The sequence below is a fragment of the Schistocerca nitens genome, chromosome 2, assembly GCF_023898315.1.
Source record: "Schistocerca nitens isolate TAMUIC-IGC-003100 chromosome 2, iqSchNite1.1, whole genome shotgun sequence".
Taxonomy (NCBI): Eukaryota; Metazoa; Arthropoda; class Insecta; order Orthoptera; family Acrididae; genus Schistocerca; species Schistocerca nitens.
Window position 1 is genome coordinate 498985333 of NC_064615.1, and position 27799 is coordinate 499013131.

The following is a 27799-nucleotide window of genomic DNA, read 5'->3' on the forward strand; positions in this document are numbered from 1 at the left end:
ATGAAAGGAATAAATCCAAACATGTTTATCACCGGTCATGAGAAATGATATAGTTAATATCGGGCACAAAAGCACAGCTCATTGACAAATGGAAGCAGTTGCGAAGATTTTCATCACTTATGCTTGATCGAAACCTTGATTTATTCATTTTCATCACCGAGAAAAATCTTTCACAAACATATGTTGACCCGAACATGGACATAACTCTCGCGGCTTCTCAGTGCAGGCATGGAAATTCTTGTTGTGAAAAATTTTCATAGAATTCTTTTGTACTTTGCACTGCAAAGAACTTGTCCTTCAGTCTTGTATTGCACTGTAGGTCGATCAGTTCTATCTGTAGATCATTCGGAGCATCTTCAACTGACAACGAGAACGGTCGAGCAAAGAGGCGAATGGCAGCAGGCAAACTCGTAACGTCTGCAAATCGTGCTCGAAATTGTTCCTTACTTTTTACAATTATTGACACGTATTCTTGAAATCTAGCACTTTCATGGACCAGTCCAAGAATCGGGAAATGTGCAGTGTTTTTTGTCAATAGCTGGCTCTCCCAAAATGCAAGCTTCCTTTCAAAGGCATTTACTTTTTCCAACATGTCAGAAATTAAATTATTTTCACCTTGCAAACTGACATTCAGGCTGTTCATGCGAGATGTAACGTCCATGAGAAATGCAAGGTCTGATATCCAACAAGGGTCTTCCAACATAGGTTCACTTTTTCCCTTCTCATGTAAGAATGTTACTATGACCAAACGCAAATCAAAAAATATTTTCAGCCTTTTACCTCAACTGAGCCAGCGTACTTCGGTATAGTAACGTACGTTGTCGTACACCACTCCTAATTCCTTCAAGAACTGCCAAAACTGGCGATGCGTAAGTCCATGAGTCTTCAGATAGTTTACAGTACGCACAAGAATTTGCATGACATTTGCTAACGTTACTGATTTTGCACAAAGTGCCTCTCGATGCACAATGCAGTGAATTCCATACAACGTCTCGTCTGTGCACCCTAGCATTTTGCGCATCTGTGCTATGAGTCCTCTCTGATGGCCTTGCATTGATGGTGCTCCATCTGTCGTCACTGAGACTAACTGATTCCAGTCCATACTGACACCATCAATCGCTTTCTCGACAGCTTGGAGTAAGTCCGGACCTGTAGTAGCCCCTTTCAAAGGTACTAAGTCCAAAATGTCCTTTGTTACACAAAGTGCGTCATCGACACCTCGTATGTATATCACACCTGGGCTGTATCTGTAAGATCTGTTGCTTCTTTGAGCGCAACAGAGAAAGCAACAAAGTCTTTAGCCTTATTTATTAGCTGCCTGTGCACATCGCTGGCCATAGCACTGATATGTTTTGTCACTGTTTGTTTCTTGAAACCTGCTAACGTTCGTGGGACACACAAATTCTGCAGCATCAATCAGACACCCTTTCACAATCTCCCCTTTGAAAAAGGGTTTCCCAGATTGTGCAATTCTTAATGCGGTTTTAAAACTTGCTCACAGTGAAGATTTAGTGTGGCTGCCATTCTGGAAAATTGAAAACAGTACATTGTACAGCGTACAGTAAAATAGACATAAATGTAACACAAGAAACTAAGAGTTCAAGAAGTATCAGTTACTTTGACTTACAGTAAAATCGAGTTGATGTGTCTCATCCATTTTCTTAAGGACATTTAATTTTGCTTGCCGTTCTTCACTGTTGAGTACCCTACACCCGTCTTTGTGATATGTATTGTAGTGTCTTTCAATTGAAAACTTATGCTGGCTGCCTATTATTCGGTGGCACAGCAAACACTGTGAGTTTTCGCCAACCGCTACCAAAAAGAATTGCAATTCCCATTTATTTTTAAATGACTGAGAACATAGATCTCCCGTCCTTTGCTTTTTCACAGTACCTGCCATTTCTCAGTACTTCTCTGTTAAGGTTACGGCACCAGGGGTAAACGAGACTGGGTATGTTGCGCTCTTGCTTGTACCACATAAACAGGGAAGTGGAGCCGCCGTCATTCATTTAGGACACATGTCTAATAACGGATGTTGCTGTCACACATGTGCAGCTCTTCCACACGTCTGGACACTGTGCAGCGTTTCGCCGGCTCTGGGCTACAGTGATCATGAGTCTCTGTTGCTAACATTGGTGTTATGCATAGAGAAAATATCACCCATCAAAATAATTGAGTGCAGGGATCTCAGTGATGGTAATATAGCAAACTTTTGTCACCTATTAGGACAGGAAACATGGGATGAAGTGTTCAACGAAACATATGTAAATAGAATGTTTAATAACTTTCACGGGACATATCAATACTATCTTGACATAGCCTTCCCAACCTTTCCACTTAAGCAACATAAATTATAACCTGCTAGAAACAAAAATTAGATCACTATGGGTATAAAATCTCCAGTCTAAAGAAATGATTTCTGCATTCATGCAAAAAACGAAATATTATATCATTAGAGATGCAAAATTATATCAAAGAGTACAGTAGGACCTACAACAAAGTTATTAAAGATGCAAAAAAGGGGGGTAATGATGAATACATCAGCAAATCAGAAAACAAGCCACAGGCCATGTGGAACATCATTCATTCTGAAACAGGCACCAAGCCAGTGGCAAACAGCATTAGCCTAAACTGGAAAATGGACAAATATCTGAAATCACTGCAGTAGCTAATAGCTTCTATAAGTACTTTAGCAAAACAGCATATGGTATCATCCAAAGTAACTTTCAAACTCTTATTATGCACCACATTGAAAACCACAGCCTCCACCCTGTGGGTCTATATTTCTCAAACAGGCCACTCACAACAAGCTCATACTGGCAACTAGATCATTAAAGAAACCTTCATGTGTTTATGATGATATTCAATACTATGTTATAAACCAAATAGGATATTACATTGTAGAACCTCTGAAGCATATCAGTAATCACTCCTTCTCCACTGGTACATTTCCAAATCTCCTTAAGATTGCGAAGGTAACACCCTTGCACAAAAAGGAAGCAACAGACAATGTTAACAACTGCAGGCCTGTAGCTCAGCTTAGTGGCTTCAAAGATCTTTCAGAAGCTCTTTTACAATAGACTGATAGAGTTTATTAACAAAAAGTCATCAGCATGGTTTCAGGCGATCAAGATCCACAACCACAGCAATCTATAAATTCCTGTCATGATATCTATAGATGAAAAGGAAATGGCTACTAGAATCTTCTTGGACTTATCCAAAGCATTTGATATAATAGATCATACTATTCTATTGTATAAATTGGAAAGAAAGGGAATTAGAGATACTCCAAATGAGTGGGTTGGGTCATATCACACTAACAGACAACAAAAAATTGTTCTTAAACAGGATAATATTACTGGAAACATTGTAAGAACAACAACATATGCATCAGAAAAAGCTACAATGAATTTGACATGATACAAGGGTCAACATTAGGTCAAATCCTCTTTTTTTTTGTTTATAGATGACCTGAATGAAACTGTCCACACCAAATAAAACACTTTATTTGCTCATGATGTCAGTATTTTGATTAAGGGTTATACTGAAAAGACCTCCAAACATCTAAACACACTTCATTGCTGGAGCCAACAAACTGGTTTTAAAGAAATAAACTTATCAAAAACACCAAAAAAACAGCAGCCACGAACTTTCATATATCCTACCCTAAGCAACAAAATGACCACATACTGAAAATAAGAAACAAAAGTTTAAAATTGGCTGATAATGTGAAACTCCTAGGAATATATCTGCACAGTGACCTAAAATGGGACATACATATTAAAGTTCTTATAGCTAAACTGTCATCAATCTGTTACATGCTATGGATACTGAACACAAGCGGTAATACAGTCATATCGCACACATTTCCAGTCAGCAATCAGATATGGAATAATACTCTGAGGAAATGCACCTTGCAGTCAACACGTATTCGAAACCCAAAAACGTGCTATCAGAATCACATGCAATGTAAATAAACAAGATTCGTGTCATCCTTTTTTCCCCAACATTAAAGATACTGAACATTCCATGCCTGTACATATCTGAAATGATGGTCTTTACAAGAGAATATTTAGGAAGTCCAATGCATATCAGCAAAACAGCTTTGTGCACAGTCACGGAACAAGAAATGGAAACAACATCCATGTCTCTTATGCCAGGACATCAACCTATCGGAAAAGTGTTCCTTATAGAAATACACAGTTATATAATCACCTTCAGAACAACATCAAATTATTAAAGCAAGAAAGCTTAACAAACCTGTCCGACACAGTCACTTGTGATATATTCTATTACCGTATATTATTTTGTGTGTGTGTGATCTTTATCTCTTCTGTATTCTTTATTGATTATACTATATCTGTATAAGATGTCATACGACCAAAATTAAGTATAAGAAATGAACTTTTTGTTAACAACCCATTCTTTTTCCATCTTGAAACCCAAATCACTCTAAACACCCATGTGAATAACAAAAAGGGTTTTTTTTGAGATTTGCCCATTTTTTCATATTTTAGTAAAATCAAGCATGTGTTACAACATTATTGTGTTACACATCAGATTAAAGCTTACAGTAAGTCCTTACAACATCAGTCTCAGTTTCCTACTATCAATAGTTTTGAAGTTAACATACATTTTTGTTTCATGACACACTCAGAACAATGAGAAATTTTCATTTTGAGAACTCTGAGGAAGAAATTATCTATCCATCAAGAGAGTTTGAAATTTTATATATTTATACGTTTTATAAACAAAAAACAAAATATCTGACACCTATAGGTTCAGACCTTTAGTAGATTTGATATGGACTGAACTCCTAGTTACTGGAAACCAATGAGAGGGGGAAAAAAAGAGAGAGAGAGAGAGAGAGAGAGAGAGAGAAGTGATGCATTTCCAGGATTAGAATTGAAATCTTTAAGTTTATTCATAGTGTGGTGGTATTTTGTTATCAGTTTTCAGGTTCTCCAGAGAGTTGTGACTGTGAATTCCTTTTGATAGAACTTTCTCAATGATTTCAATCCCAAAGTGACATAGTGCATTGGTGTATGCCGCATATGTTTATGACAAAGGAGGCAAATGTGATGAGTGTAACTGAACTTTCCAGTACCAATACTATTTTCATAATTTTTTAGGAAAAAAGATGTTGGTACAGACTGATGACATAGCATACTGCTTTGTCTGTAATGTAAAGGAAAGAAGATTAAAAGTTTAATGTCTCTTGACAGTGATGTCATTCAGAATGAACACAAATTTGGATTGGACTAGAATGGAAAACATACCAGCTGTGCACTTACAGAAGTATTCCAAGCATTTGCTTTAATCATTTTTGGGAAATACCAGAAAACCCAACTGGAATGGCCAGTTGGGATATTGCAACCCTACTCTTTCCTAAGTGTAGTCCAAACTCCTTTAACCACCAAACCACCTGTTTAATTGTGCGAGAAAGGATCAAAAAGTAATGAGAATTTTTTTAATTTTGCGGGCTTTGTACATCAGGTTTTAAATTGTTTTTATCTTGTTGGTACACACGTTCCTGATATATCTTTCCATTTTCAGCTGTTTTGAGTATTTAGTTTATTGTCGACAGTCAAAAGGTTACACACGTTTTGAAGTACTCGGTAAATTTTTACTTTTGAAAAGGGTGGATCAAAGAATTTGCATGAAGTTTTGCTTGAAAAATGGAATAAAGTGCAGCACTACATTCAAACTGTTGACTTTGGCTTTTGGCAAATCTGCTATGAGTAAGACAAGAGTTTACGAGTGGTATAAACATTTCGAACGATGTCGAGAAGACATTGTAGACGATGACCGCCTTTAGACACCCTAGCACATCAAGTACTGACGACAATGTGGAGGAAATAATTAAATTGGTTCTGGAAGATTACCGAATTACAATCACAGAGGTTGCTGATGATGTCAGCACATCTTTTGGCTAATGCCAACAATTTTTTTAGACTTTTGGGCACAAAACATGTAGCAGCCCTAACTTTGTTCCAAAATTGTTGAATTTTGACCAAAAGTGACATCACGCAGACGTCACTCAGGAGTTGCTGAATGAAGCTGACAATCACCCACAACTTCCAAAGATAGATATTGGGTATAACATCAAAACCATGGCTCAATTGTCCCAATGGAAACTGCCTGAAGAACCAAGACTAAAAAAAAATTTTCAAGTTTGATCACATGTGAAGATTTTTCTCACTCTTTTCTTTGATTACAGTGGGGTACTGCACAATGAGTTCCTACCTTATGATTGTACGGTCAATAAGGAACACTGTTTATGTGAAACAAGCCAAAGAAAATGACCAGAATTGTGGCAAAACCACTTGTGGAAATTGCATCGTGATAATGCTCCCACTCACACTTCATTGCTTGTTCGTGACTTTTTTGGCAAAAAAAAAAACAAAACCTTATGTTGGCTCAGCGACCTTATTTACTGGCCGTGGTCTCCTGCAACTTTTTTCTATTCCTGAGGCTGAAGAGAACCATGAAAGGATGTCGTTTTGCCACCATTGATGAGATGAAAACAGAATCACTGATGGAGCTGAACACTGTAATAAAAAGTGGGTTCCAGAAGTGGTTCCAAGAGTGGAAAAAGTGCTGCACAAGTGTATTATATCTCAAGGGGATAACTTTGAAGGGGAAAAAGTTGATGTTGATGAATAAATAAAAATTCTTTACGAAAATACAAACATCCCCATTACTTTTTGATCACACCTCATATGTAGTGTAGTCACAAGATCATTATCTACTTAATGTACCATTCTCTGACCAATCTACATGGATACAAAAGACATCCCGTGATGGAGTGTGTTTCTATGCACCTTTCATTTAGGTAAAACTGGAAAAAAAAGAAAGGTTTCTGCTAGATGATTATTATGAATCAATTCCTGCACATAAAGTGCACACAATAGGTCTCATTGTCACATTATGTAAAGACATCTCCATTGATATGTGAGCTTAGGTTGGCACTAATTTTAATTTTTCTATAGTTTCTGTGTGGCCTACAGGTTCTACTTCTGCAACTTTTCCAAGTGATTAATGGCATTATTATTATTATACTGGACTCCTACCCATGAGTAAAGTCTGAATCCCTGTGCATTCATCCACAACTACATTCTGCACTGATTGCCTTAATCCCTTCAGATTAATGCTAGGATTATTTAAAAACTTGCTTTCTTTGCCCATCCTTCTCCATCTGACCTGGTGCTCTATCTTCATTGAACTCGACAGTGATGAGACAACTTCAAACTCATTTTTCCTCACATAAGAGTGCTATTCAACATGTATCTTCCTTTGATGAATGTTAACAATATCAAAACATTCTAACACATTCAGAGTCTACATCCTATTAAAACATCTCATTGGCAATGCTGTTACCACTGTCCCAACCACACTTGCAGGTTCTGTTCAGACTAAATGTAGAGTACAGTACAGAGCATAAATTAGATGACCACATTACGTACTTTGATTAAAATAGCTTTTTGATTGACTTTTAAGCCAGTAGACTTCTAGGGATCAGCTCGTACCCATTCATTGTTCTTTCTCAAGTGCCATGTAAGCCATGTAGGCTGACATTGGTTTGCTGCATAATTGTAGAACATATTCTGAGCTTCAATACAATAAATTTCATAGAGACCAAAAAGCTTAAGTCCATGAATGAGCATGGTTGTAGAAAGTGTCACTTGTGTGAAACTTGGCTTGCACTCTTCCCACATGATATACTCCAAACTATGGATGAAGGGCAACAGGCAACACGCAAGTCTTATGCAGGTGCTTCAGAAACTCAAACAGGAATCACTGGAAGGAAGACAACATACTATTCGAGGAACACTACTGAGAAAATTTAGATAATCAGTGTGAATTTTAAAATTTTCCTGGCGAATTGACTGTTCAAACAAATTTCGGGCTTGCAGCCGGTCGTCGTTCAATACTTCGCACGATATTTCAACTGGGCACCTGCCAGTCATCTTCAGGTGAGCCGTCGTATACTGGCGAAAACGTCCTCCGTTCCGCAATATATAGCGTACTGTAAGTATTCTGCACATGCGTCGAAAACTTGATAGTTGAACCACACTGCACGCCGGCAGTGCCCTCGCTGGTGGAATAGCGGAACTCAGTCGCCCTCTGCGTTGCTGTTTGCCACGGCCGTCGACGCACTCTGTCGTCTTCGATTTGAGCAAATCGTGGAGATGATGGGATTCCATGCACTGTTCAGCTGGTAGCCGCTGTCACGGTTTAACAGATTTTCCGCCAGTCGTATTTCTACTGATTCTTTAGTAATGGAGTCCCAGAAAGACGTTGCTGTGGACAAAATCATTGTTTTCTCATACTCCATTGAATGTCCAGTAGAAATACAATGTTCAGCAATAGCGGACTTGCTTGGCTGCAAAAGGCGGGTGTAACGTTGATGTTCAGTGCAGCGTTCTTTCACGGTGCGTGTGGTTTGGCCTATGTAAGCCATACCACATTGGCACGGTATCTTGTAAATTCCGGCCTTTCGTAGTAACAGATTGTCCTTAACTGATCCCACACTTAACTGATCTAGGGCATTCAGTTTACCGGAAACCCACTCATACTGATTTGTACCTGCAAGCATCGAGTTGCCATCACCCATCGCAAACCATGAGTTTGCTTAAAACACTTGTTCATAGAGCTCATACTGTTTCAGATCTAGATAGCTTACCTCAAGAACTCGCGTATCTAAAGACAGTACTCAGCGAAAATGGGTATTCCATCCGGTAGATTAACAGGGCACTAAAAGTTAAAACTAAGAAGCAGGAAGTGAATAAAGAGGAGAACATGCCAGAACAATCTTTAGCTTTTCTTCCTTTCCTTGGCAACACTTCGTTTAAAATAGCAAGAATCCTCCGAAAATTTCAGGTAAAAGTGGTTTTCCGCCCACCATCGAAGATTGCGGACCTTGTGGGATCAGTTAAGGACAATCTGTTACTACGAAAGGCCAAAATTTACAAGATACCGTGCCAATGTGGTATGGCTTACATAGGCCAAACCACACGCACCGTGAAAGAACGCTGCACTGAACATCAACGTTACACCCGCCTTTTGCAGCCAAGCAAGTCCGCTATTGCTGAACATTGTATTTCTACTGGACATTCAATGGAGTATGAGAAAACAATGATTTTGTCCACAGCAACGTCTTTCTGGGACTCCATTACTAAAGAATCAGTAGAAATACGACTGGCGGAAAATCTGTTAAACCGTGACAGCGGCTACCAGCTGAACAGTGCATGGAATCCCATCATCTCCACGATTTGCTCAAATCGAAGACGACAGAATGCGTCGACAGCCGTGGCAAACAGCAACGCAGAGGGTGACTGAGTTCCGCTATTCCACCAGCGAGGGCGCTGCCGGCGTGCAGTGTGGTTCAACTATTAGATAATCAGTATTTGAAGCTGACTGCAGACTTCCAAAAAGCATCTGACATGTTACCCCACTGCAGACTGTTAATGGAGGTATAGATGTACAGAATAGGTTCCCATATATATGAGTGGCTGGAACACTTCTTAAGTAATGGAACCCAGTATGTTGTCCATGATGGCGAGTATTCATCAGAGACAAGGTTATCCTCAGGAGTGAACCAGGGAAGTGTGATAGGACCACTATTATTTTCTACATACATAAATGATCTGGCAGACAGGGTGGGCAACAGTCCGCAGCTGTTTGCTGATGATGCTGTGGTGTATGGGAAGATGTCAAGGATGAGTTACTGTAGGATGATACAAGAAGACTTACACAATATTTCTAGTTGGTGTGAATGGCAGCTGACTGTAAATGTAGAAAAAATTAAGTTAATGCAATTGAGTAGGAGAAATAAGTCCATAATGTTCAGATACAGTGTTAGTAGTAGTGTCCTGCTTGACACAGTCACATTGTTTAAATATCTGGGTGTAATGTTGCAAAGCAATATGAAATGGAAAAAGCATATGAGGATTGTAGTAGGGAAGGCGAATGGTCAGTTTTTGTTTCTTGGGAGAATTTTAGGGAAGTGCGGTTCATCTGTAAAGGAGACTACATATAGGACGATAGTGCAACCTATTCTTGAATCCTGCTTGAGTGTTTGCAATCCGCACCAGGTCAGATTAAAGGAAGACATAGAAGCAATTCAGAGCCAAGCTGCTAGAATTGTTACCTGTAGGTTCAAACCACATGCAAATGTGAGGAGATGCTTTGGGAACTCAAATGACAATCACCATAGGGAAGGCAACATTCTTTTTGAGGAACACTATTGAGAAAATTTAGAGAAGCGGCATTTGCAACTGACTGCAGAATGATTCCACTGCCACCAACATATATTTCATGTCAGGACAACAAAAATAACATACGAGAAATCAGGATTCATATGGAGGCATATAGACAGTCATTTTTCCCTTGCTCTAGCTGTGAGTGGAACAGGAAAGGAAACAACTAGTAGTTGTACATGGTATCCTCCGCCACCCTCTGTACGGTGGCTTGAGGAGTATGTATGTAAATGTAGATATGTACAGTGCTTTGTTAAGCATAGCTGGCTGCATGCCAGCAATATGGCAATCAAGAGGTTATTTTATTCAAGCTACAAAACAGTTCCTGAGGTCAAATGAGTGAAGTAATGCAGTTGTTAAGGCACTAGACTTTCATTCACAGGGAATTAGGTTAAATCATGACTTATATTTACCTAAATCAGTTCACACAACACTAGGATGGTTCCTTAGGTAAGATCATGACAGATTTTTTTTCTTGTTTCTCTTTAAATAGCATAAGTGTCCCAACTCTAATGACTTGACTACTGATGAGAAGTAAAACTATAACCTTTTCTCGAAACAGGTACAGAAGATATGTTCAGTGGGAGCATCAAATAAAAAGATAGTTACGAAAAGAGGGAAACTGGCAGAAAAGCAGACGTGCTTAGGTATATATGACATAATATGTGGTAGAAGGAACAATTACATAACGATTAATAAGTGATTAAATAACTACAATGTTCGCAGTAAACTAACTACTCAGTTAAGTGGTGCTACTACAGAAGCAGTTAACTGTTAATTATCTTGAGGCTACATAAAAGGATAGGCAACAGAAAAAGAATGGGATGCGGCAGGAGAGTCAGCCAAGTGTCATATACACACATGTACTGAGACACAGAATCCACATTAAGAGGAATAGGATACTAAATACAAAACAGAAACTGGAGATTGGGAACTAAAATGCACATCAAAACGAAAAATCAAAGAAACAGTGCACGCAGATAGACTCATAGTAGTGAAGGGTGTGCTCTGGTGAAACTATAATGTGTATTTTGACAAGTAAAATGATATAAAACTCTTTTCTGATACCTCAAGTGGTCTGATAACATATGACATGTTCATTGGTATGTTTTACTCTGATTGACTTTTTTTTCTCAATTGCTAATGACAGCATTTTTATTTACAAACGTAACAAAGTTTCATACCTGCAATAGATGAAGCAGCCTTCCTCCAGCATGTGTTTCACCATCATCCTCGCAATCCTGCAGAAACGATTTTGTATCATCTTTGAAAATTCGATAGGCATACATGTTGTGAGTTGCATTAGCTATTTTCTTATTTTCATATAGCTTTTGTAAAATTGCCCTGTATGAAGTTGAAAAATGAAAGAGGCATGAAAGCAATACACGACGCTTCATATTTCTACAAGGATTTTATTGCTCTTTCTTACTTGACTTGTTCTGCATAGAACACTGGTGCAGCATGGCCTTGAAAGACACTTTTTCGATCAGTGATTGTCTCTCCATGTGTTATTTGTGGTAGTTCAAATTCATATTCCTGCTGTTCACAGGTGACTGATGAGAATGCAGCACTGTCAATGCCAAAATCTTCAGTACCCTTATCTAATGGCAAAAAATCTTGAACCAACTCCCTTACTTTTTCAACCCATTCATATATCACTGTTTGTCCACACTGTAATCTAGAATGAGAAGATAAAGCACTAAAGACACAAACTTAATGTACTGGTATGCACTTAAAAGCTAAAACTAATCAGGCCTGCTTGTGCCTTACAAAAACTAAAATAATTGTTAGCAGTCTTCTAGGGCAATTTACAGTTAGGTTAAAAATGATGCTGATCCCATTTTCATAAAGTAATGCTATGGTGAAAGGAAAGATAAGCAAAACAAGCACAAGAAATATTCAATTTTGCTTCCAATAACAGTAGAGCAATTTTCCACACAGCATGAACAGCAACTAAACGCTAAATAAAATTATTTGTCAGTTGACATGTTTCCCAGGCAACTGGTGTGTTGCTACAATAACTGTCTGCTGCCCTCCTTCACACAAATTGCTAATAGTACATAGTTTCCATAAGATACTAAGAGCACTGTTTGGAAGAATTCAGTACCATGTTACACACAACAAGAAAGGTTTTGCATCACCTCGGTTCCGGAACCTGTACAGAAAATTGGAATAGAGATCATCATAAACATCATTTCTGTTCTTTTTATTTCTCACGAAAACCACACATTGCATGTTGTACCACCACACAGCAAGACCTTCAGAGGTGGTTGTCCAGATTGCTGGACACGCCGGTACCTATAATACCCAGTAGAACATCCTCTTGCATTGATGCACGCCTGTATTCGTCATGGCATACTATTCACAAGTTCATCAAGGCACTGTGGTCCAGATTGTCCCACTCCTCAACGGTGATTCGGTATAGATCCCTCAGAGTGGTTGGTGAGTCATGTCATCCATAAACAGTCCTTTTCAATCTATTCCAGGCATGTTTGATAGGCTTCATGTCTGGGGGACATGCTGGCTACTCTAGTCAAGCGATGTCGTTATCCTGAAGGAAGTCATTCACAAGATGTACACAATGGGGGCGCAAATTGTCATCCATGAAGACAAATGCCTCGCCAATATGCTGCTGATACTGTTGCACTATCGGTCGGAGGATGGCATTCACGTATCGTAACAGCTGTTCCTGCACCTTCCATGACCACCAGCAGCATACGCGGCCCCACAAAATGCCACCCCAAAACATCAGGGAACCTCCACCTTGCTGCCCCCGTTGGACAGTGTGTCTAAGGCGTTCCGCCTGACCGGGTTGCCTCCAAACATGTCTCCGAAGATTGTCTGGTTGAAGGCATAGGCAACACTCACTGGTGATGAGAACATGACACCAATCCTGAGCGGTCCATTCAGCATGTTGCTGGGCCCATTTGTACCACGCTGCATGGTGTTGTGGTTGCAAAGATGTACCTCACCATGGATGTCACGAGTGAAGTTGAACATCATGCAGCCTATTGGGCACAGTTTGAGTCATAACATGATGTCCTGTGGCTGCACAAAAAGCATTATTCAACATGGTGGCATTGCTGTCAGGGTTCCTCCAAGCCGTAATCCGTAGGTAGTCGTCATCCACTGCAGTAGTAACCTTTGGGCGACCTGAGCAAGGCATGTCATTGACAGTTCCTGTCTCTCTGTATCTTTTCCATGTCCAAACACCGCTTTGGTTCTCTCCATGACACCTGGACACTCCCCTTGTTGAGAGCCCTTACTGGCACAAAGTATCCATGTGGATGCGATCGAACTGCGGTATTGACCATCTAGGCATGGTTGAACTAGACAACACGAGCCGTGTACCTCCTTCCTGGTGGGATGACTGGAAGTGATCAGCTATTGGACCCCCTCTGTCTAATAGGTGATGCTCATGCATGGTTGTTTACATCTTTGGGCAGGTTTAGTGACATCTCTGAACAGTCAAAGGGACTGTGTCTGTGATACAATATCCACAGTCAAAGCCTGTCTTCAGGAGTTCTGGGAACCGCGGTGATGCAAAACATTTTTTTGATGTGTGTATAAGATATCAAGTAAGTAGTAACTTAAATCAGGGTATCAGAAAAAATTGTAAAATAATACATCATCTATTAGGTTGGTGCATAAGTTCATGGCATTTTTGTTTTGGATGTTGGAATTCCAGTTGCTATGGGTTTACTTATCAATTGTCACTTTTTTTTTGTAGTTCAGTGTTGCTATTTGAGTTTACGTATTATTGTTTTGTCATTTAGAGATAATGAGTGGAGCTGTTGATGGTAAAAAAAAATGGAATGTCAAGCAGACAAACCTGAACATTTCTGACATATTCTTCTGAATGGATTCAATATAGGAGTGAAAGCAGCAGAGGCGGCCAGAAACATTTGCGCCATGTATGGAGATAATGCCATTGGACAGAGCGTGGTAAGAAAATGGTTCTCTCATTTTAAGGAGAATTGTTTTGACAGTAGTGACTCTCTAGGTTCAGGAAGACCTAGGGTTTAAAGATCATTTAAAAGCATTAATCCACTGCAATGCATGTCAGTGTACTCGAGAACTGACAAATGTCATGAACTGTGATCATTCAACCAGTATGCGACATTTGCATGCAGTGGTGAAGGTTCAATAGTTGAGTGTGTGGGTACCACATTCTCCAAGCCAAAATCACAAAAATCAGCGGGTGGTCATATGTGCATCTCTGCTTGCTCGTCATGAACTGACTCGTGAGCTACACCGACCACTACTATCCTGTATCACTACTGGTGAAAAGAAATCGTGTCTTTATGCTAACATAAGGCAAAGAAAGGAATGGTTGAACTCAAATCAAGCAATAAATCCCCATACAAAGTTGTGTGCACCCACAAAAGATAATGTTATGCATCTGGTGGAACAGTGACAAGTGTGGTGTACAATGAACTGCTTTCCCGACTTGTAACCATCACTGCTGACATTTATTGTCAACACCTGAGATATTGAGACATCTTGCAGGTGCAGTCCAAGAACAATGACCAGGAAGACTGCGTGAAGTGATGCTACTTGACGGTAACGGCCGTCCACATTCTGCTAGACTGACAAACACTATACATGAATTGGTTGGGAAGTCATTCTGCATCCACCTTATTCACCTGGTCTTGCACCCTCAGATTTTCACCTTTTCTGCCGTCTATTGCACAGCCTTCAAAGTACTTCCTTTCCAGATAAAAATGGACTCCGAACACAGCTTCACGAGTTTTTCACCTTAAAACCATGTTATTTCTACAGTCGCAGAATTAAAAAGTTGCCACATCAGTGGCAGACTGTTCGAGATAGTGAAGCAGAATATATTATTGATGACTAAAGTCACTGTTACGTGTGTCTGTTGCGTCTATTAAACTTCTGAAAAAATGCTATGAATTTATGCACCAACCAAATACATCAGAGGTTGGGCCTTTTGGTCCATTCCATCTGCTTCAAAATTGATCAAGCAAATCATTGGTCTATACTGTTTTAATGATTCTTCCATCTGGAATATGGTTTGTGTGTTGTTTCCATCTTATCTGATGTTGTTGTATTGTGTCAGTTATGTTTTACACAAAAATGGTTGGTCAGTAACTTGATGATCATTTTTGCCCCTAGGTGTGATGACGCATTGCCAAGATTACACTTTTGCAGGTGTACTGATGTGAGGGGTTTTGTTGGGTTGGGTGAGTAGAGGGAGAAAGACATGGGAAGCAGGAGGAGGGGTCGGGAATGGGTAGTTAGCAGCTCAGATGGAGACAGCAGGTGCGCAGGACAGGAATGCAGGAGGAAGGGGCAGCAGGTGCACGAGTTAGGCCTGTGACACACAGACACTGGAACCATTGGCTTCATGAAGGTCACACGGAGGTTGGACTGAGAGGGGGTGACAGGACAGAGGAAAGGGAAACTATTGGGTAGAGGATGTAAGAACAGTGGATTACTGGAGACTGAAACCAGGAGGATTACAGGAGTGAATGACATATTGTAAGGAAAAACCCCGTCTGTGTAGTTCAGAAAAGTTGGTGCTGGAGGGATAAATTCAGATGGCACAGGTTGTGAAGCAGCCATTAAACTCCATTAGCCCACTGCCTCCATAATCTCTACCACACAGTTTCCCCTATCTCTGTCATGTAATCACCTCCCATACCATGCCTCCACATCACCTTCTTCATTTCTACTGAAAGCTAGAAAAATTTTCGTTCTTTTGTGTGTGCCCGTCCATGACTCAGTCCTTCCGCTACTTGTAAGTGGTGTCCTTTACTTCTATAGTATTTACATTCTGCGAGAACTTTTCTTACTATGCTTAACCTACCCTATGATCTGTTTATCAATTTCTCCCTTCATTTGCCTGGACTGGTATCCTAAAAATGACATTGGTTTTGTCTTCTTAATGCAGGTCTCCAAATTGTATTCTCTGGCTCTTTTGCTATGAAAACAACTTCTTGTAGGTCATCTTCATTCCGACTAACAATTACGTGGTGTCGGACAACTTGCATCATAATAACAGCCACATTATTAAACGTTGTATTGCCTGTACCCAAGCTTTCAGATTATCATTGATATATACAGGGTAAGTCGTGTAAGACTTAACACCCCCATTATTCCGGGGGCGATTGCACGTATTGGCATGCGGTTTTCAGCGAATCATAGCCAACTATGGGGCACATACGTTGGTACATGCACAATTATCACAATGTTTATGTTGGCTGAGATAATGAGGCAAGTACATGTTTTTTAAATGGGACGCTGTACTTTTTTTACCATCATTCAAACGCTCTGGAAAAGACGCGTATAGTGATGTAACGCATTTTGCTATTGTGATTCAAACATCGCTTACAAGACGCTGGGAAATATTGTACGATTGGAGGCCGAGGCAGTCGAAGCGGCTGCGGACTGTAAAACATGCCTCGCGCGACCCGCAGGCCGAGTTGCCATGCTCTATGCAGCATGCACCGCCTACGCTACGTAGGTAAATCCTCATCCGCCCTCTTTTAAGCAAAGTTTGAATCACAATAGCAACATGCATTACATGACTATATGCGTCTTTTCCAGAGCGTTCGAATGATGGTAAAATAAGTATAGCGTCCCATTTAAAAAACATGTTCTTGCATCATTATCACGGTCAATATAAACGTTGTGATAATTGTGCAAGTACCACCGTATGTGCCCCATAGTCCACTATGATTCGCTGAAAACCGCATGCCGATACGTGCAATCGCCCCCGGAATAAAGGTGGTGTTACGTCTTACGCGACTCACCCTGTATATTAAAAATAGAGGGTGAAAGGGGGTGCCCTTGTACAACTCCTCAGTTTGTTGCATCCATATTATGTCTGCTCTCCACTATTTTTATCTATATGTTGTTATTCATAGAAGGTCGAAAGTGTAACGTTGTGGTGGCTTGTTATTCATATATTAACTCAGCACAACTCTTAAAGATGAAATAGAATCCGTCTGTTTCTTAAAATTTCCTACAGTTTACTCTGATTTATTTTATAGAATGCATTTTTGTAGTCAATGAAGACAAGGTATATTGGTAAATTAAATTCAAGGTGTTTTTCTATTAGTTGTGTCATACTGAAGATACAGTCTGAGCATGCTCTTTTGCGAAAACCATGTTGTGTATCTGATAATAGATTTCAGTGATTAGTGATCATCATTTTGTTAAAACTGGGGTTCTGACATTCATGTCGATTTCCTTTTTTCTTATTTTTTTTTTTTTTAATTAGGCATATTAGGGCTACATTCTATTCTTCACGTATACAACCACTTTGCTGATCTTGTCACATCCTGGAGTCTCCCTGTTCTTGCTACACATTACTCAAGCCTGTAGATCTTCCAATATTATTAAGCCTACAGATACATCTATACTCCACGAACCACCACAAGATGCATGACAGAGGGTATGTCCCATCGTACCAGTTATCAGGGTTTCTTCCAGTTCCACTCACGTATGGAGCATGGGAAGAATGATGGTCTGAAAGCCTCTGTGAGTGCTGTAATTATTCTAATCTTATCTTCACGATCCCTATGGGAGCAATACATAAGGGGATTGTAGTATATTCCTGGAGTCATCGTTTGAAGCCGGTTCTTGAAACTTTGTTAATAGAGTTTCTCAAGATAGTTTACGTTTACTTCAAGAGTCTTCCATTTCAGTTCCTTAAGTATCTCTGTGACACTCTCCCACAGATCAAACAAACATCTGACCATTTGTGTTGCTCTTCTCTGTATAATTCAATATCCCCCGTTAGTCCTCAATCCAGTCACAATTTTCACTTGATACCCCATATGATCATATGTTTGATAATAAGCATTGGTGTGATACTGAATCATTCGTATCTGTTTCAGTCACAGCCATCCATGTATCTTGCTCATCCAATCCAGAGTGTTTTATAGTACTGTAACCCAGTTTCAGATATACATTTATTTCAATGATCCATATTTTGCGACTGTTGAGCAGTGTCTCACAAAGAAAGAGAAGCACTCAAGAGAGAAGGGGGTGGAAGCAAAATGAAATTTTGCAGGTTGAGAGGGTATGTAGTGTTGTTTCAGTGATTACAAACTCCAGTATAATTTGCAAAGAACTTGGCAATATGAGCCCACTTATCAGTATGACATTGTCCCCCCTCTGAGCTGGATGTGTGCACTGATTCCATTGGGAAGGGCGTAATAAAGCCATTTTATCCTCTCCTGAGCCAAGCTTACCTACAGCTTCCACTGGTCCTTCATATCCTGGATACTGGCACTGGGACAGAATTGATGTTTGCACTGATCTCACACATATTCTGTCAGGGACAGATCTAGGGATTTTGCTTGCTACTTCAACACCACACATACTGTCCATAGACACACATGCTATATGTGGACAAGCATTGTCCTGTTGATTAATGGCACCCTCAAGCACCACCAGTCATGACCTAAAGTCATACTTGATGGCTCCCCACACCATGGTGCCAGGAATAAAACACCTGTGCCTCTCCAAAACATTGCAAGGTTGGGACCTCTTCCCAGATCACAGCCATACTTACCAAAGATGGTCATCTAGGATAGTGCAAAACCGTGATTCTTTGTTGAACACCATTTGTCAGCAGTCCACGCATACCACCAATGGTGTGAGCATTAATTTAGTTGCACTGACCCCAGAGAATGCCAATGTCTTCTGTGCACTTCACTTTTTTTTTGCCATTATATATATATATATATATATATATATATATATATATATATATATATATATATATATATAAAGTGATAAGACTTACCAAACAAAAGCGCTGGCAGGTCGATAGACACACAAACAAACACAAACATACACACAAAATTCTAGCTTTCGCAACAAACGGTTGCTTCGTCAGGAAAGAGGGAAGGAGAGGGAAAGATGAAAGGAGGTGGGTTTTAAGGGAGAGGGTAAGGAGTCATTCCAATCCCGGGAGCGGAAAGACTTACCTTAGGGGGGAAAAAAGGACGGGTATACACTCGCACACACACACATATCCATCCGCATATACACAGACACAAGCAGACATTTGTAAAGGCAAAGAGTTTGGGCAGAGATGTCAGTCGAGGCGGAAGTACAGAGGCAAAGGTGATGTTGAAAGACAGGTGAGGTACGAGCGGCGGCAAATAGAAATTGGAGATTAGCGGAGATTGAGGCCTGGCGGATAGCGAGAAGAGAGGATATGCTGAAGGGCAAGTTCCCACCTCCGGAGTTCTGACAGGTTGGTATTAGTGGGAAGTATCCAGATAACCCGGACGGTGTAACACTGTGCCAAGATGTGCTGGCCGTGCACCAAGGCATGTTTAGCCACAGGGTGATCCTCATTACCAACAAACACTGTCTGCCTGTGTCCATTCATGCGAATGGACAGTTTGTTGCTGGTCATTCCCACATAGAAGGCTTCACAGTGTAGGCAGGTCAGTTGGTAAATCACGTGGGTGCTTTCACACGTGGCTCTGCCTTTGATCGTGTACACCTTCCGGGTTACAGGACTGGAGTAGGTGGTGGTGGGAGGGTGCATGGGACAGGTTTTACACTGGGGGCGGTTACAAGGGTAGGAGCCAGAGGGTAGGGAAGGTGGTTTGGGGATTTCATAGGGATGAACTAACAGGTTATGAAGGTTAGGTGGACGGCGGAAAGACACTCTAGGTGGAGTGGGGAGGATTTCATGAAGGATGGATCTCATTTCACTGACCCCAGAGAATGCCAATGTCTTCTGTGCACTTCACTTTTTTTTTGCCATTATATATATATATATATATATATATATATATATATATATATATATATATATATATATATATAGAAAGTGATGAGACTTACCAAACAAAAGCGCTGGCACGTCGATAGACACACAAACATACACACAAAATTCAAGCTTTCGCAACAAACTGTTGCCTCATCAGGAAAGAGGGAAGGAGAGGGAAAGACGAAAGGATGTGGGTTTTAAGGGAGAGGGTAAGGAGTCATTCCAATCCCGGGAGTGGAAAGACTTACCTTAGGGGGAAAAAAAGGACAGGTATACACACACACACACACACACACACACACACACACACACACACACACACACAGACACAAGCAGACATTTGTCATACATCTGTACACGAGATTTCCACACTCCTAAATATTCCTAGGTCCAGTTTCTGATGTGATAGTGAAGGGACACATACAGCACAAAAGTGTACAGGCCGACTTCCCCGTCTGTTGACGGACAGAGACCGCCGACAGTTGAAGAGGGTCGTAATGTGTAATAGGCAGACATCTATTCACACCATCACACAGAAATTCCGTTGTAATGTGTAATAGGCAGACATCTATTCACACCATCACACAGAAATTCCAAACTGCATCAAGACCCACTACAAGTACTATGAGAGTTAGGCAGCAGGTGAGAAACTTGGATTTCATCTACATCTACATCCATACTCCACAAGCCACCTGACGGCGTGTGGCGGAGGGTACCTTGAGTACCTCTATCGGTTCTCCCTTCTATTCCAGTCTCGTATTGTTCGTGGAAAGGAGGATTGTCGGTATGCCTCTGTGTGGGCTCTAATCTCTCTGATTTTATCCTCATGGTCTCTTCGCGAGATATACGTAGGAGGGAGCAATATACTGCTTCACTCCTCGGTGAAGGTATGTTCTCAAAACTTCAACAAAAGCCTGTACTGAGCTACCGAGTGTCTCTCCTGCAGAGTCTTCCACTGGAGTTCATCTATCATCGCCGTAACGCTTTCGCAATTACTAAATGATCCCGTAACGAAGCGCGCTGCTCTCCGTTGGATCTTCTGTATCTCTTCTATCAACCCTATCTGGTACGGATCCCACACTGGTGAGCAGTATTCAAGCAGTGGGCAAACAAGTGTACTGTAACCTACTTCCTTTGTTTTCGGATTACATTTCCTTAGGAATCTTCCAATGAATCTCAGTCTGGCATCTGCTTTACCGACAATCAACTGTATACGATCATTCCATTTTAAATCACTCCTAATGTGTACTCCTAGATAATTTATGGAATTAACTGCTTCCAGTTGCTGACCTGCTACATTGTAGCTAAATGATAAGGGATCTTTCTTTCTATGTATCTGCAGCACATTACACTTGTCTACATTGAGATTCAATTGCCATTCCCTGCACAATGCGTCAATTCGCTGCAGATCCTCCTGCATTTCAGTACAATTTACCATTGTTACAACCTCTCGATATACCACAGCATCATCCACAAAAAGCCTCAGTGAACTTCCGATGTTATTCACAAGGTCATGTATGTATATTGTGAATAGCAACGGTCCTACAATACTCCCCTGCGGCACACCTGAAATCACTCTTACTTCGGAAGACTTCTCTCCATTGAGAATGACATGCTGCATTCTGTTATCTAGGAACTCTTCAATCCAGTCACACAATTTGTCTGATAGTCCATATCCTCTTACTTTGTTCATTAAACAACTGTGGGGAACTGTATCGAATGCCTTGCGAAAGTCAAGAAACACGGCACCTACCTGGGAACCTGTGTCTATGGCCCTCTGAGTCTCGTGGACGAATAGCGCAAGCTGGGTTTCACATGATCATCTTTTTTGAAACCCATGCTGATTCCTACAGAGTAGATTTCTATTCTCCAGAAAAGTCATTATACTCAAACATAATACATGTTCCAAAATTCTACAACTGATCGACGTTAGAGATATAGGTCTATAGTTCTGCACATCTGTTCGACATCCCTTCTTGAAAACAGGGATGACCTGTGCCCTTTTCCAATCTTTTGGAACCCTATGCTCTTCTATAGACCTACAGTACACCGCTGCAAGAAGGGGGGCAAGTTCCTTCTTGTACTCTGTGTAAAATCGAACTGGTATCCCATCAGGTCCAGCAGCCTTTCCTCTTTTGAGCGATCTTAATTGTTCCTCTATCCCTCTGTCGTCTATTTTGATATCTACCATTTTGTCATCTGTGCGACAATCTAGAGAAGGAACTACAGTGCAGTCTTTCTCTGTGAAACAGCTTTGGAAAAAGACACTTAGTATTTCGGCCTTTAGTCTGTCATCCTCTGTTTCAGCACCATTTTGGTCACAGAGTGTCTGGACATTTTGTTTTGATCCACCTACCGCTTTGACATAAGACCAAAATTTCTTAGGATTTTCTGCCAAGTCAGTACATAGAACTTTACTTTCGAATTCATTGAATGCCTCTCGCATAGCCCTCCTCACACTACATTTTGCTTCGCGTAATTTTTGTTTGTCTGCAAGGCTTTGGCTATATTTATGTTTGCTGTGAAGTTCCCTTTGCTTCCGCAGCAGTTTTCTAACTCTTTTCCATCTCTTATGATCTTACTTGGCATATACTCATCTAGTGCATATTGTACGATGCTTTTGAACTTTGTCCACTGATTGTCAACACTATCTGTACTTGAGACAAAACTTTTGTGTTGAGCCGTCAAGTACTCTGAAATCTGCTTTTTGTCACTTTTGCTAAACAGAAAAATCTTCCTACCTTTTTTAATATATCTATTTATGGCTGAAATCATCGATGCAGTAACCGCTTTATGATCGCTGATTCCCTGTTCTGTGTAAGCTGTTTCAAATAGTTTGGGTCTGTTTGTCACCAGAAGGTCTAATATGTTATCGCCACGAGTCGGTTCTCTGTTTAACTGCTCAAGGTAGTTTTCAGATAAAGCACTTAAAAAAAATTTCACTGGATTCTTTGTCCCTGCCACCCGTTATGAACGTTTGAGTATCCCAGTCTATATCCGGCAAATTAAAATCTCCACCCAGAACTATAACGTGGTGGGGAAATCTACTCAAAATATTTTCCAAATTTTCCTTCAGGTGCTCTGCCACAACAGCTGCGGAGCCAGGGGGCCTATAGAGACATCCAATTACCATGTTTGAGCCTTCTTTAACTGTGACCTTCACCCAAATTATTTCACACTTCGGATCTCCGTCAATTTCCTTCGATACTATAGCACTTTTTATCGCTATAAACACGCCTCCCCCTTCACTGTCCAGTCTATCTCTGTGGTATACATTCCAATCTGAGTTCAGAATTTCATTACTGTTTACATCTGGTTTCAGCCAACTTTCGGTCCCTAATACTTTGTGGGCATTTTGACCGTTTATTAGTGAGAGAAGTTCTGGGACCTTTCTATAGACGCACCTGCAGTTTACTATTACCACATTAATATTGTTATTCCCTGTTGCGTTTTGCCTACTACTACCTTGCCGCATCTCAGGAGGCGTCTTGTTGGGCCTAGGGAGGGAATTCTCTAACCTAAAAAACCCACATGTGCACTCCACACGTACTCCGCTACCCTTTTAGCCGCTTCCTCCGTGTAGTGCACGCCTGACCTATTCAGGGGGACCCTACATTTCTCCACCCGATGGCGGAGGTCGAAAAATTTGCACCCCAGATCTCCGCAGAATCATCTGAGATTCTGGTTTAAGCCTTCCACTCGGCTCCAAACCACAGGACGGTGATCGGTTCTGGGAACGATACTACAAATCGTTAGCTCAGTTTCCACCCTGCGAGCAAGGCTTTCCGCCTTCACCAACTCCGCCAACTGCCTGTACGAACTGTGGATGACCTCTGAACCCAGACGGCATGAGTCATTGGTGCCAACATGAGCAACAATTTGCAGTCGGGTGCACCCAGTGCTCTCTATTGTCGCCGGCAGCACCTCCTCCACGTCTCGGATGAGACCCCCCGGCAAGCAGACAGAGTGAACACTGGCCATCTACCCCGGCCTTTCCGCTATTTCCCTAAGGGGCTCCATCACCTGCCTAACGTTGGAGCTCCCAATCACTAATAAACCCCTCCCCCATGTGCCTGCTTGGACCTTGCTGAAGGAGTGGCCACATGTCCACTCACAGGCAGAGCGAGTGATGCCACATGGCCAGTCTCCACACTGACCCTCCGCCTCATGCGCTGCGAATGCCGCCTAACCCGCCACTCCCCTTGGGGAGAGGTTGGCTCAACCGCACCCGGTACCCGCGAAGATGTCTCGACAGCAGGGACCGTGGGTGGGCATGTAACACCTGGGGTGTACCATGCGACGCACCAGACTCCCCACTGCCACTACACTCCGAGGCAGCAGCCTGAAGACAGATGACCGCGGCCATCAACACACTCAGCTGTTCGCGAACAGTGGCCAGCTCCTCCTGTGTCCATACACAGCAGTCACACATCCTATCCATCGTAAGAAATCAATTTACTGTAGAGAGTTAATCAACTTTTAACTAGACTGCTAATTCACTAAAGGCGGCTGATAGCTGACTAAACTGTGATTACTAGACACTTCTTGTTGAAAACAATGAAAATAGCACTACCTGTCTCTGGACTGTATTCAAAACAAACACTAGCACTACTGGCACTATGGCTGACTAAAGGGACTCTCTCTGACTGTATTCAAAACAAACACGAAATCTTCGGAACACTATTACTAGCACTCGAAAATTAAAGCTTCCTAAAAGCAAAAACACACGAAAGAAGAAGTGACAAGTAAGAAAAATACAGTTAATACTTAAATTAACATAGCTCGCTGCACAGCAGACGTGGTCGAGTGACTGCTCATAAGCCACACATCACGTCCGTAAATGCCAAACGATGTCTCGATTGGTGTAAGGAGCATAAACATTGGACGACTGAACAGTGGAAAAACGTTGTGTGGGATGACGAATCACAGTACACAGTATGGCAATCTAATGGTAGGGTGTGGGTATGGCAAATGCCCGGTGAACGTCATCTGCCAGCGTGTGTTGAGGCAACAGTAAAGTTCAGAAGCGGCAGTGTGATGGTGTGGTCATGTTTTTCATGGAGGGGGCTTACACCCCTTGTTGTTTTGCTTGGCATAATCACAGCACAGGCTTACATTGATGATTTAAGCACCTTCTTGCTTCCCACTGTTGAAGAGTAATTCATTGATGGTGATTGCATCTTTCAACATGATTGAGCACCTGTTCATAATGCATGTCTGTGGCAGAGTGGTTACATGACAATAACATCCCTGTAATGGACTGGCCTGCACAGAGTCCTGACCTGAATCCCAAAGAACACCTTTGGGATGTTTTTGAATGCAGACTTCATGCCAGGCCTTACCGACTGTCATCGATACCTCTCCTCAGTGCAGTACTTCATGAAAAATGGGCTGCCATTCCCAAGAAACATTCCAGTACCTGGTTGAATGTATGCCTGCTAGATTGGAAGCTGTCGTCAAGGGTAAGGGTGGGCCAACACAAGTATTACCGATGGAGAGCACCACGAACTTTTAAGTCATTTTCAGCCAGGTGTCCGGATACTTCTGATCACATAGTGTATGTGACTAAGTGCTCAGATATTTGCATGCATTTCATGTTGTGCTTACAGAATTATAATAAAAAAAATTATTAAAATTCTCCTATGTGATACTTTCAAAAACCGTCAACATATAATCTTAGTATAAGCAAAGAGATTAAAAAAGAGAAAATTTTGTAGAAATCTCTCTACTAGTTTCTGAGAAAAAGATACATACATTATTTTTTGAAAATAAAATTTTTAAATTCCAAAAAAAGTTAAATACATATAATGCATGGAACTTAAAATTAAATGTGTTAATTTCATGAAAAGCATGATACAAAATTTCAGTACCATATCTTCAAAATTGTGGATCTGGTGAATCTTTCGAATAATGTGTTTTTCCATGAAAGTTCCTCCTTAGATGTTTACTTCAATTACAGTGTTTCATAAATACTTAATGCTGATCTGTGTTATGGGTCCCAGATTAAAATTGTAGACCACTTTAAAAGAAACAAGATGGTTCATAAATTGGAGGAAGGACAGTTAAAATACTATGCTATCAAAGTAACTTCCCACATCCAATGTTGTATCATATGGAATAATGTTCTTTCCTCTCCCCTCTGTCAAATAATTCAATATAATGTAATTGAAATCTGTAATACACAAAATAAGAATGGAATACAATGTTTTGAGTTAATTGCACTGTCAAAAAAAATTGCACAAAGTTGGTCAAATGGAGGTCACCACATGTATGAAACCAAGAATAAGAAATGCTCCAAGTAACTTGTTAAGACATACCTGCCCCACTACTACTATATTCTGTGATCTTTGAACCAATGACTTTGTTAAAATGTTAATGTCTTGTCAGCAACTTGACACATTTGTTCATTACTTTACTGTCACAGAATCAATTAGGAGCTCATACACAAGGTCATCAACTAGTTAAGCTCTAGCTTCTGGTACGAAAATGTCTCCGCCGTCCATCAACATGATACTGCAACATCTCTTCTGATAAAAATTTTGTTAGTGTTGAAATTGTACGGTAACGTATTTGCCTAGATAAAAATTCTGCAAGTGAAACCGATTGTAGATTTTAACAGACTTCCCAACTGCTTAAAATTCCATTTAATTTGTAAGCAGCTAATGCCATACAAATGCTGCAATAAGTATAAGAACGCAACCTTTTCTTTCTTTGAATGGGGATCCGGCTACTAATTACCATGAAGAAGAAAATCAGCTGTGGTCCTTTCTTCGTCATGTCCCCGGATATTTAATCTTGGTTTTAAAATTGAGATTGTGCCTTAAAAACTTACATACTTAGTTCATCAAGGGCGGAAATAATCACATTTTTTTCTTCGGGTTTTAGTCCCGGTGCTGACAGCTGATACTTCGGAGGTGCTGTTGATGGGTATTCGGGTGGCAATATGAAATATAACGTGATCTCTTGACCACATTCCTTTAAGCTGATGCTGTACGATCGATTCACTTCGTCTTCCACTTTCCAGTCATCTCCATATATTGATGCCAGCGCCTCAATTTCGTCCGCCTAAGGGTCATGTTTTCACAAAATATAATCAAATATTACAATTCTGTGTAAGCTGCATGGGTACACTTTACAAGGAAAGACACGTGTTTTGTGTCCACCCCGAAATTGAATGCTGTGCAGGTAACCAACAGTCCATTCCTTGTAAAGTTTGCAGCAAATACATTAATGTATAACCTGCTTTGTGACATTATCTTCCATTGCCAGTTGTCCTCCCGCGTCGATGTCAGATAGATAGCATCTTAATTGAAGGACTGAACGTCACGAAGTCATGTAACACTCAACACTAACGTCATGGGCATATATATATATCAGAGATGAACAAAAATTCAACTGTTATAAATCTTAACCTATACAAAGTTCATTAGGAAAACAAAATTTTTTTTACTTTATTGTAATTTCAATGGCACACAACCACGTGGACTAATAGCAGATACAAACATTTCACTCAAAAGTGATCAGTGTTTATTTCCTTCACAAAGTCAATGATCTCCCATAAACTTGACCCTTCGACCATAGATACTATTATGGGCATAAGCCAACGACCTATATAGTTTATATAATAGAGTAATTATATCAACGACCTATATAAAAGTTTATACACCTCCTTGGCATAAGCTATAGAGCATAAATTTCTATGTAGTGAGCAGTCGGATGCGCAGTCTTTAATTCCGTTCGCTACATCTGCTGCAGCTAAAGCCACGTGGTTTTG

General features: G+C 40.7%; 1 protein-coding gene across 2 annotated transcripts in view; it reads right to left on the reverse strand.

Annotated features, from left to right (window-relative positions):
- The window catches only part of LOC126236468 (protein IMPACT-like), a 65635-nt gene extending 38212 nt beyond the window's left edge, over positions 1 to 27423 (reverse strand). Inside the window, exons 1-5 of one of the 2 annotated variants that reach the window (XM_049945795.1) lie at positions 27265 to 27423; positions 26858 to 27090; positions 11692 to 11940; positions 11447 to 11606; positions 1367 to 1525 (exon numbers count right to left, since the gene is read on the reverse strand). In XM_049945795.1, the coding sequence (XP_049801752.1) occupies positions 1496 to 1525; positions 11447 to 11606; positions 11692 to 11940; positions 26858 to 27090; positions 27265 to 27288 (696 nt within the window). In that variant the 5' untranslated portion in view covers positions 27289 to 27423 and the 3' untranslated portion in view covers positions 1367 to 1495. Of the gene's footprint in view, positions 1 to 1366; positions 1526 to 11446; positions 11607 to 11691; positions 11941 to 26857; positions 27091 to 27264 lie in introns of those variants that run through there. The other variant, XM_049945794.1, reaches the window with a different exon arrangement.
- Between the last annotated feature and the right edge of the window lie 376 nt (positions 27424 to 27799).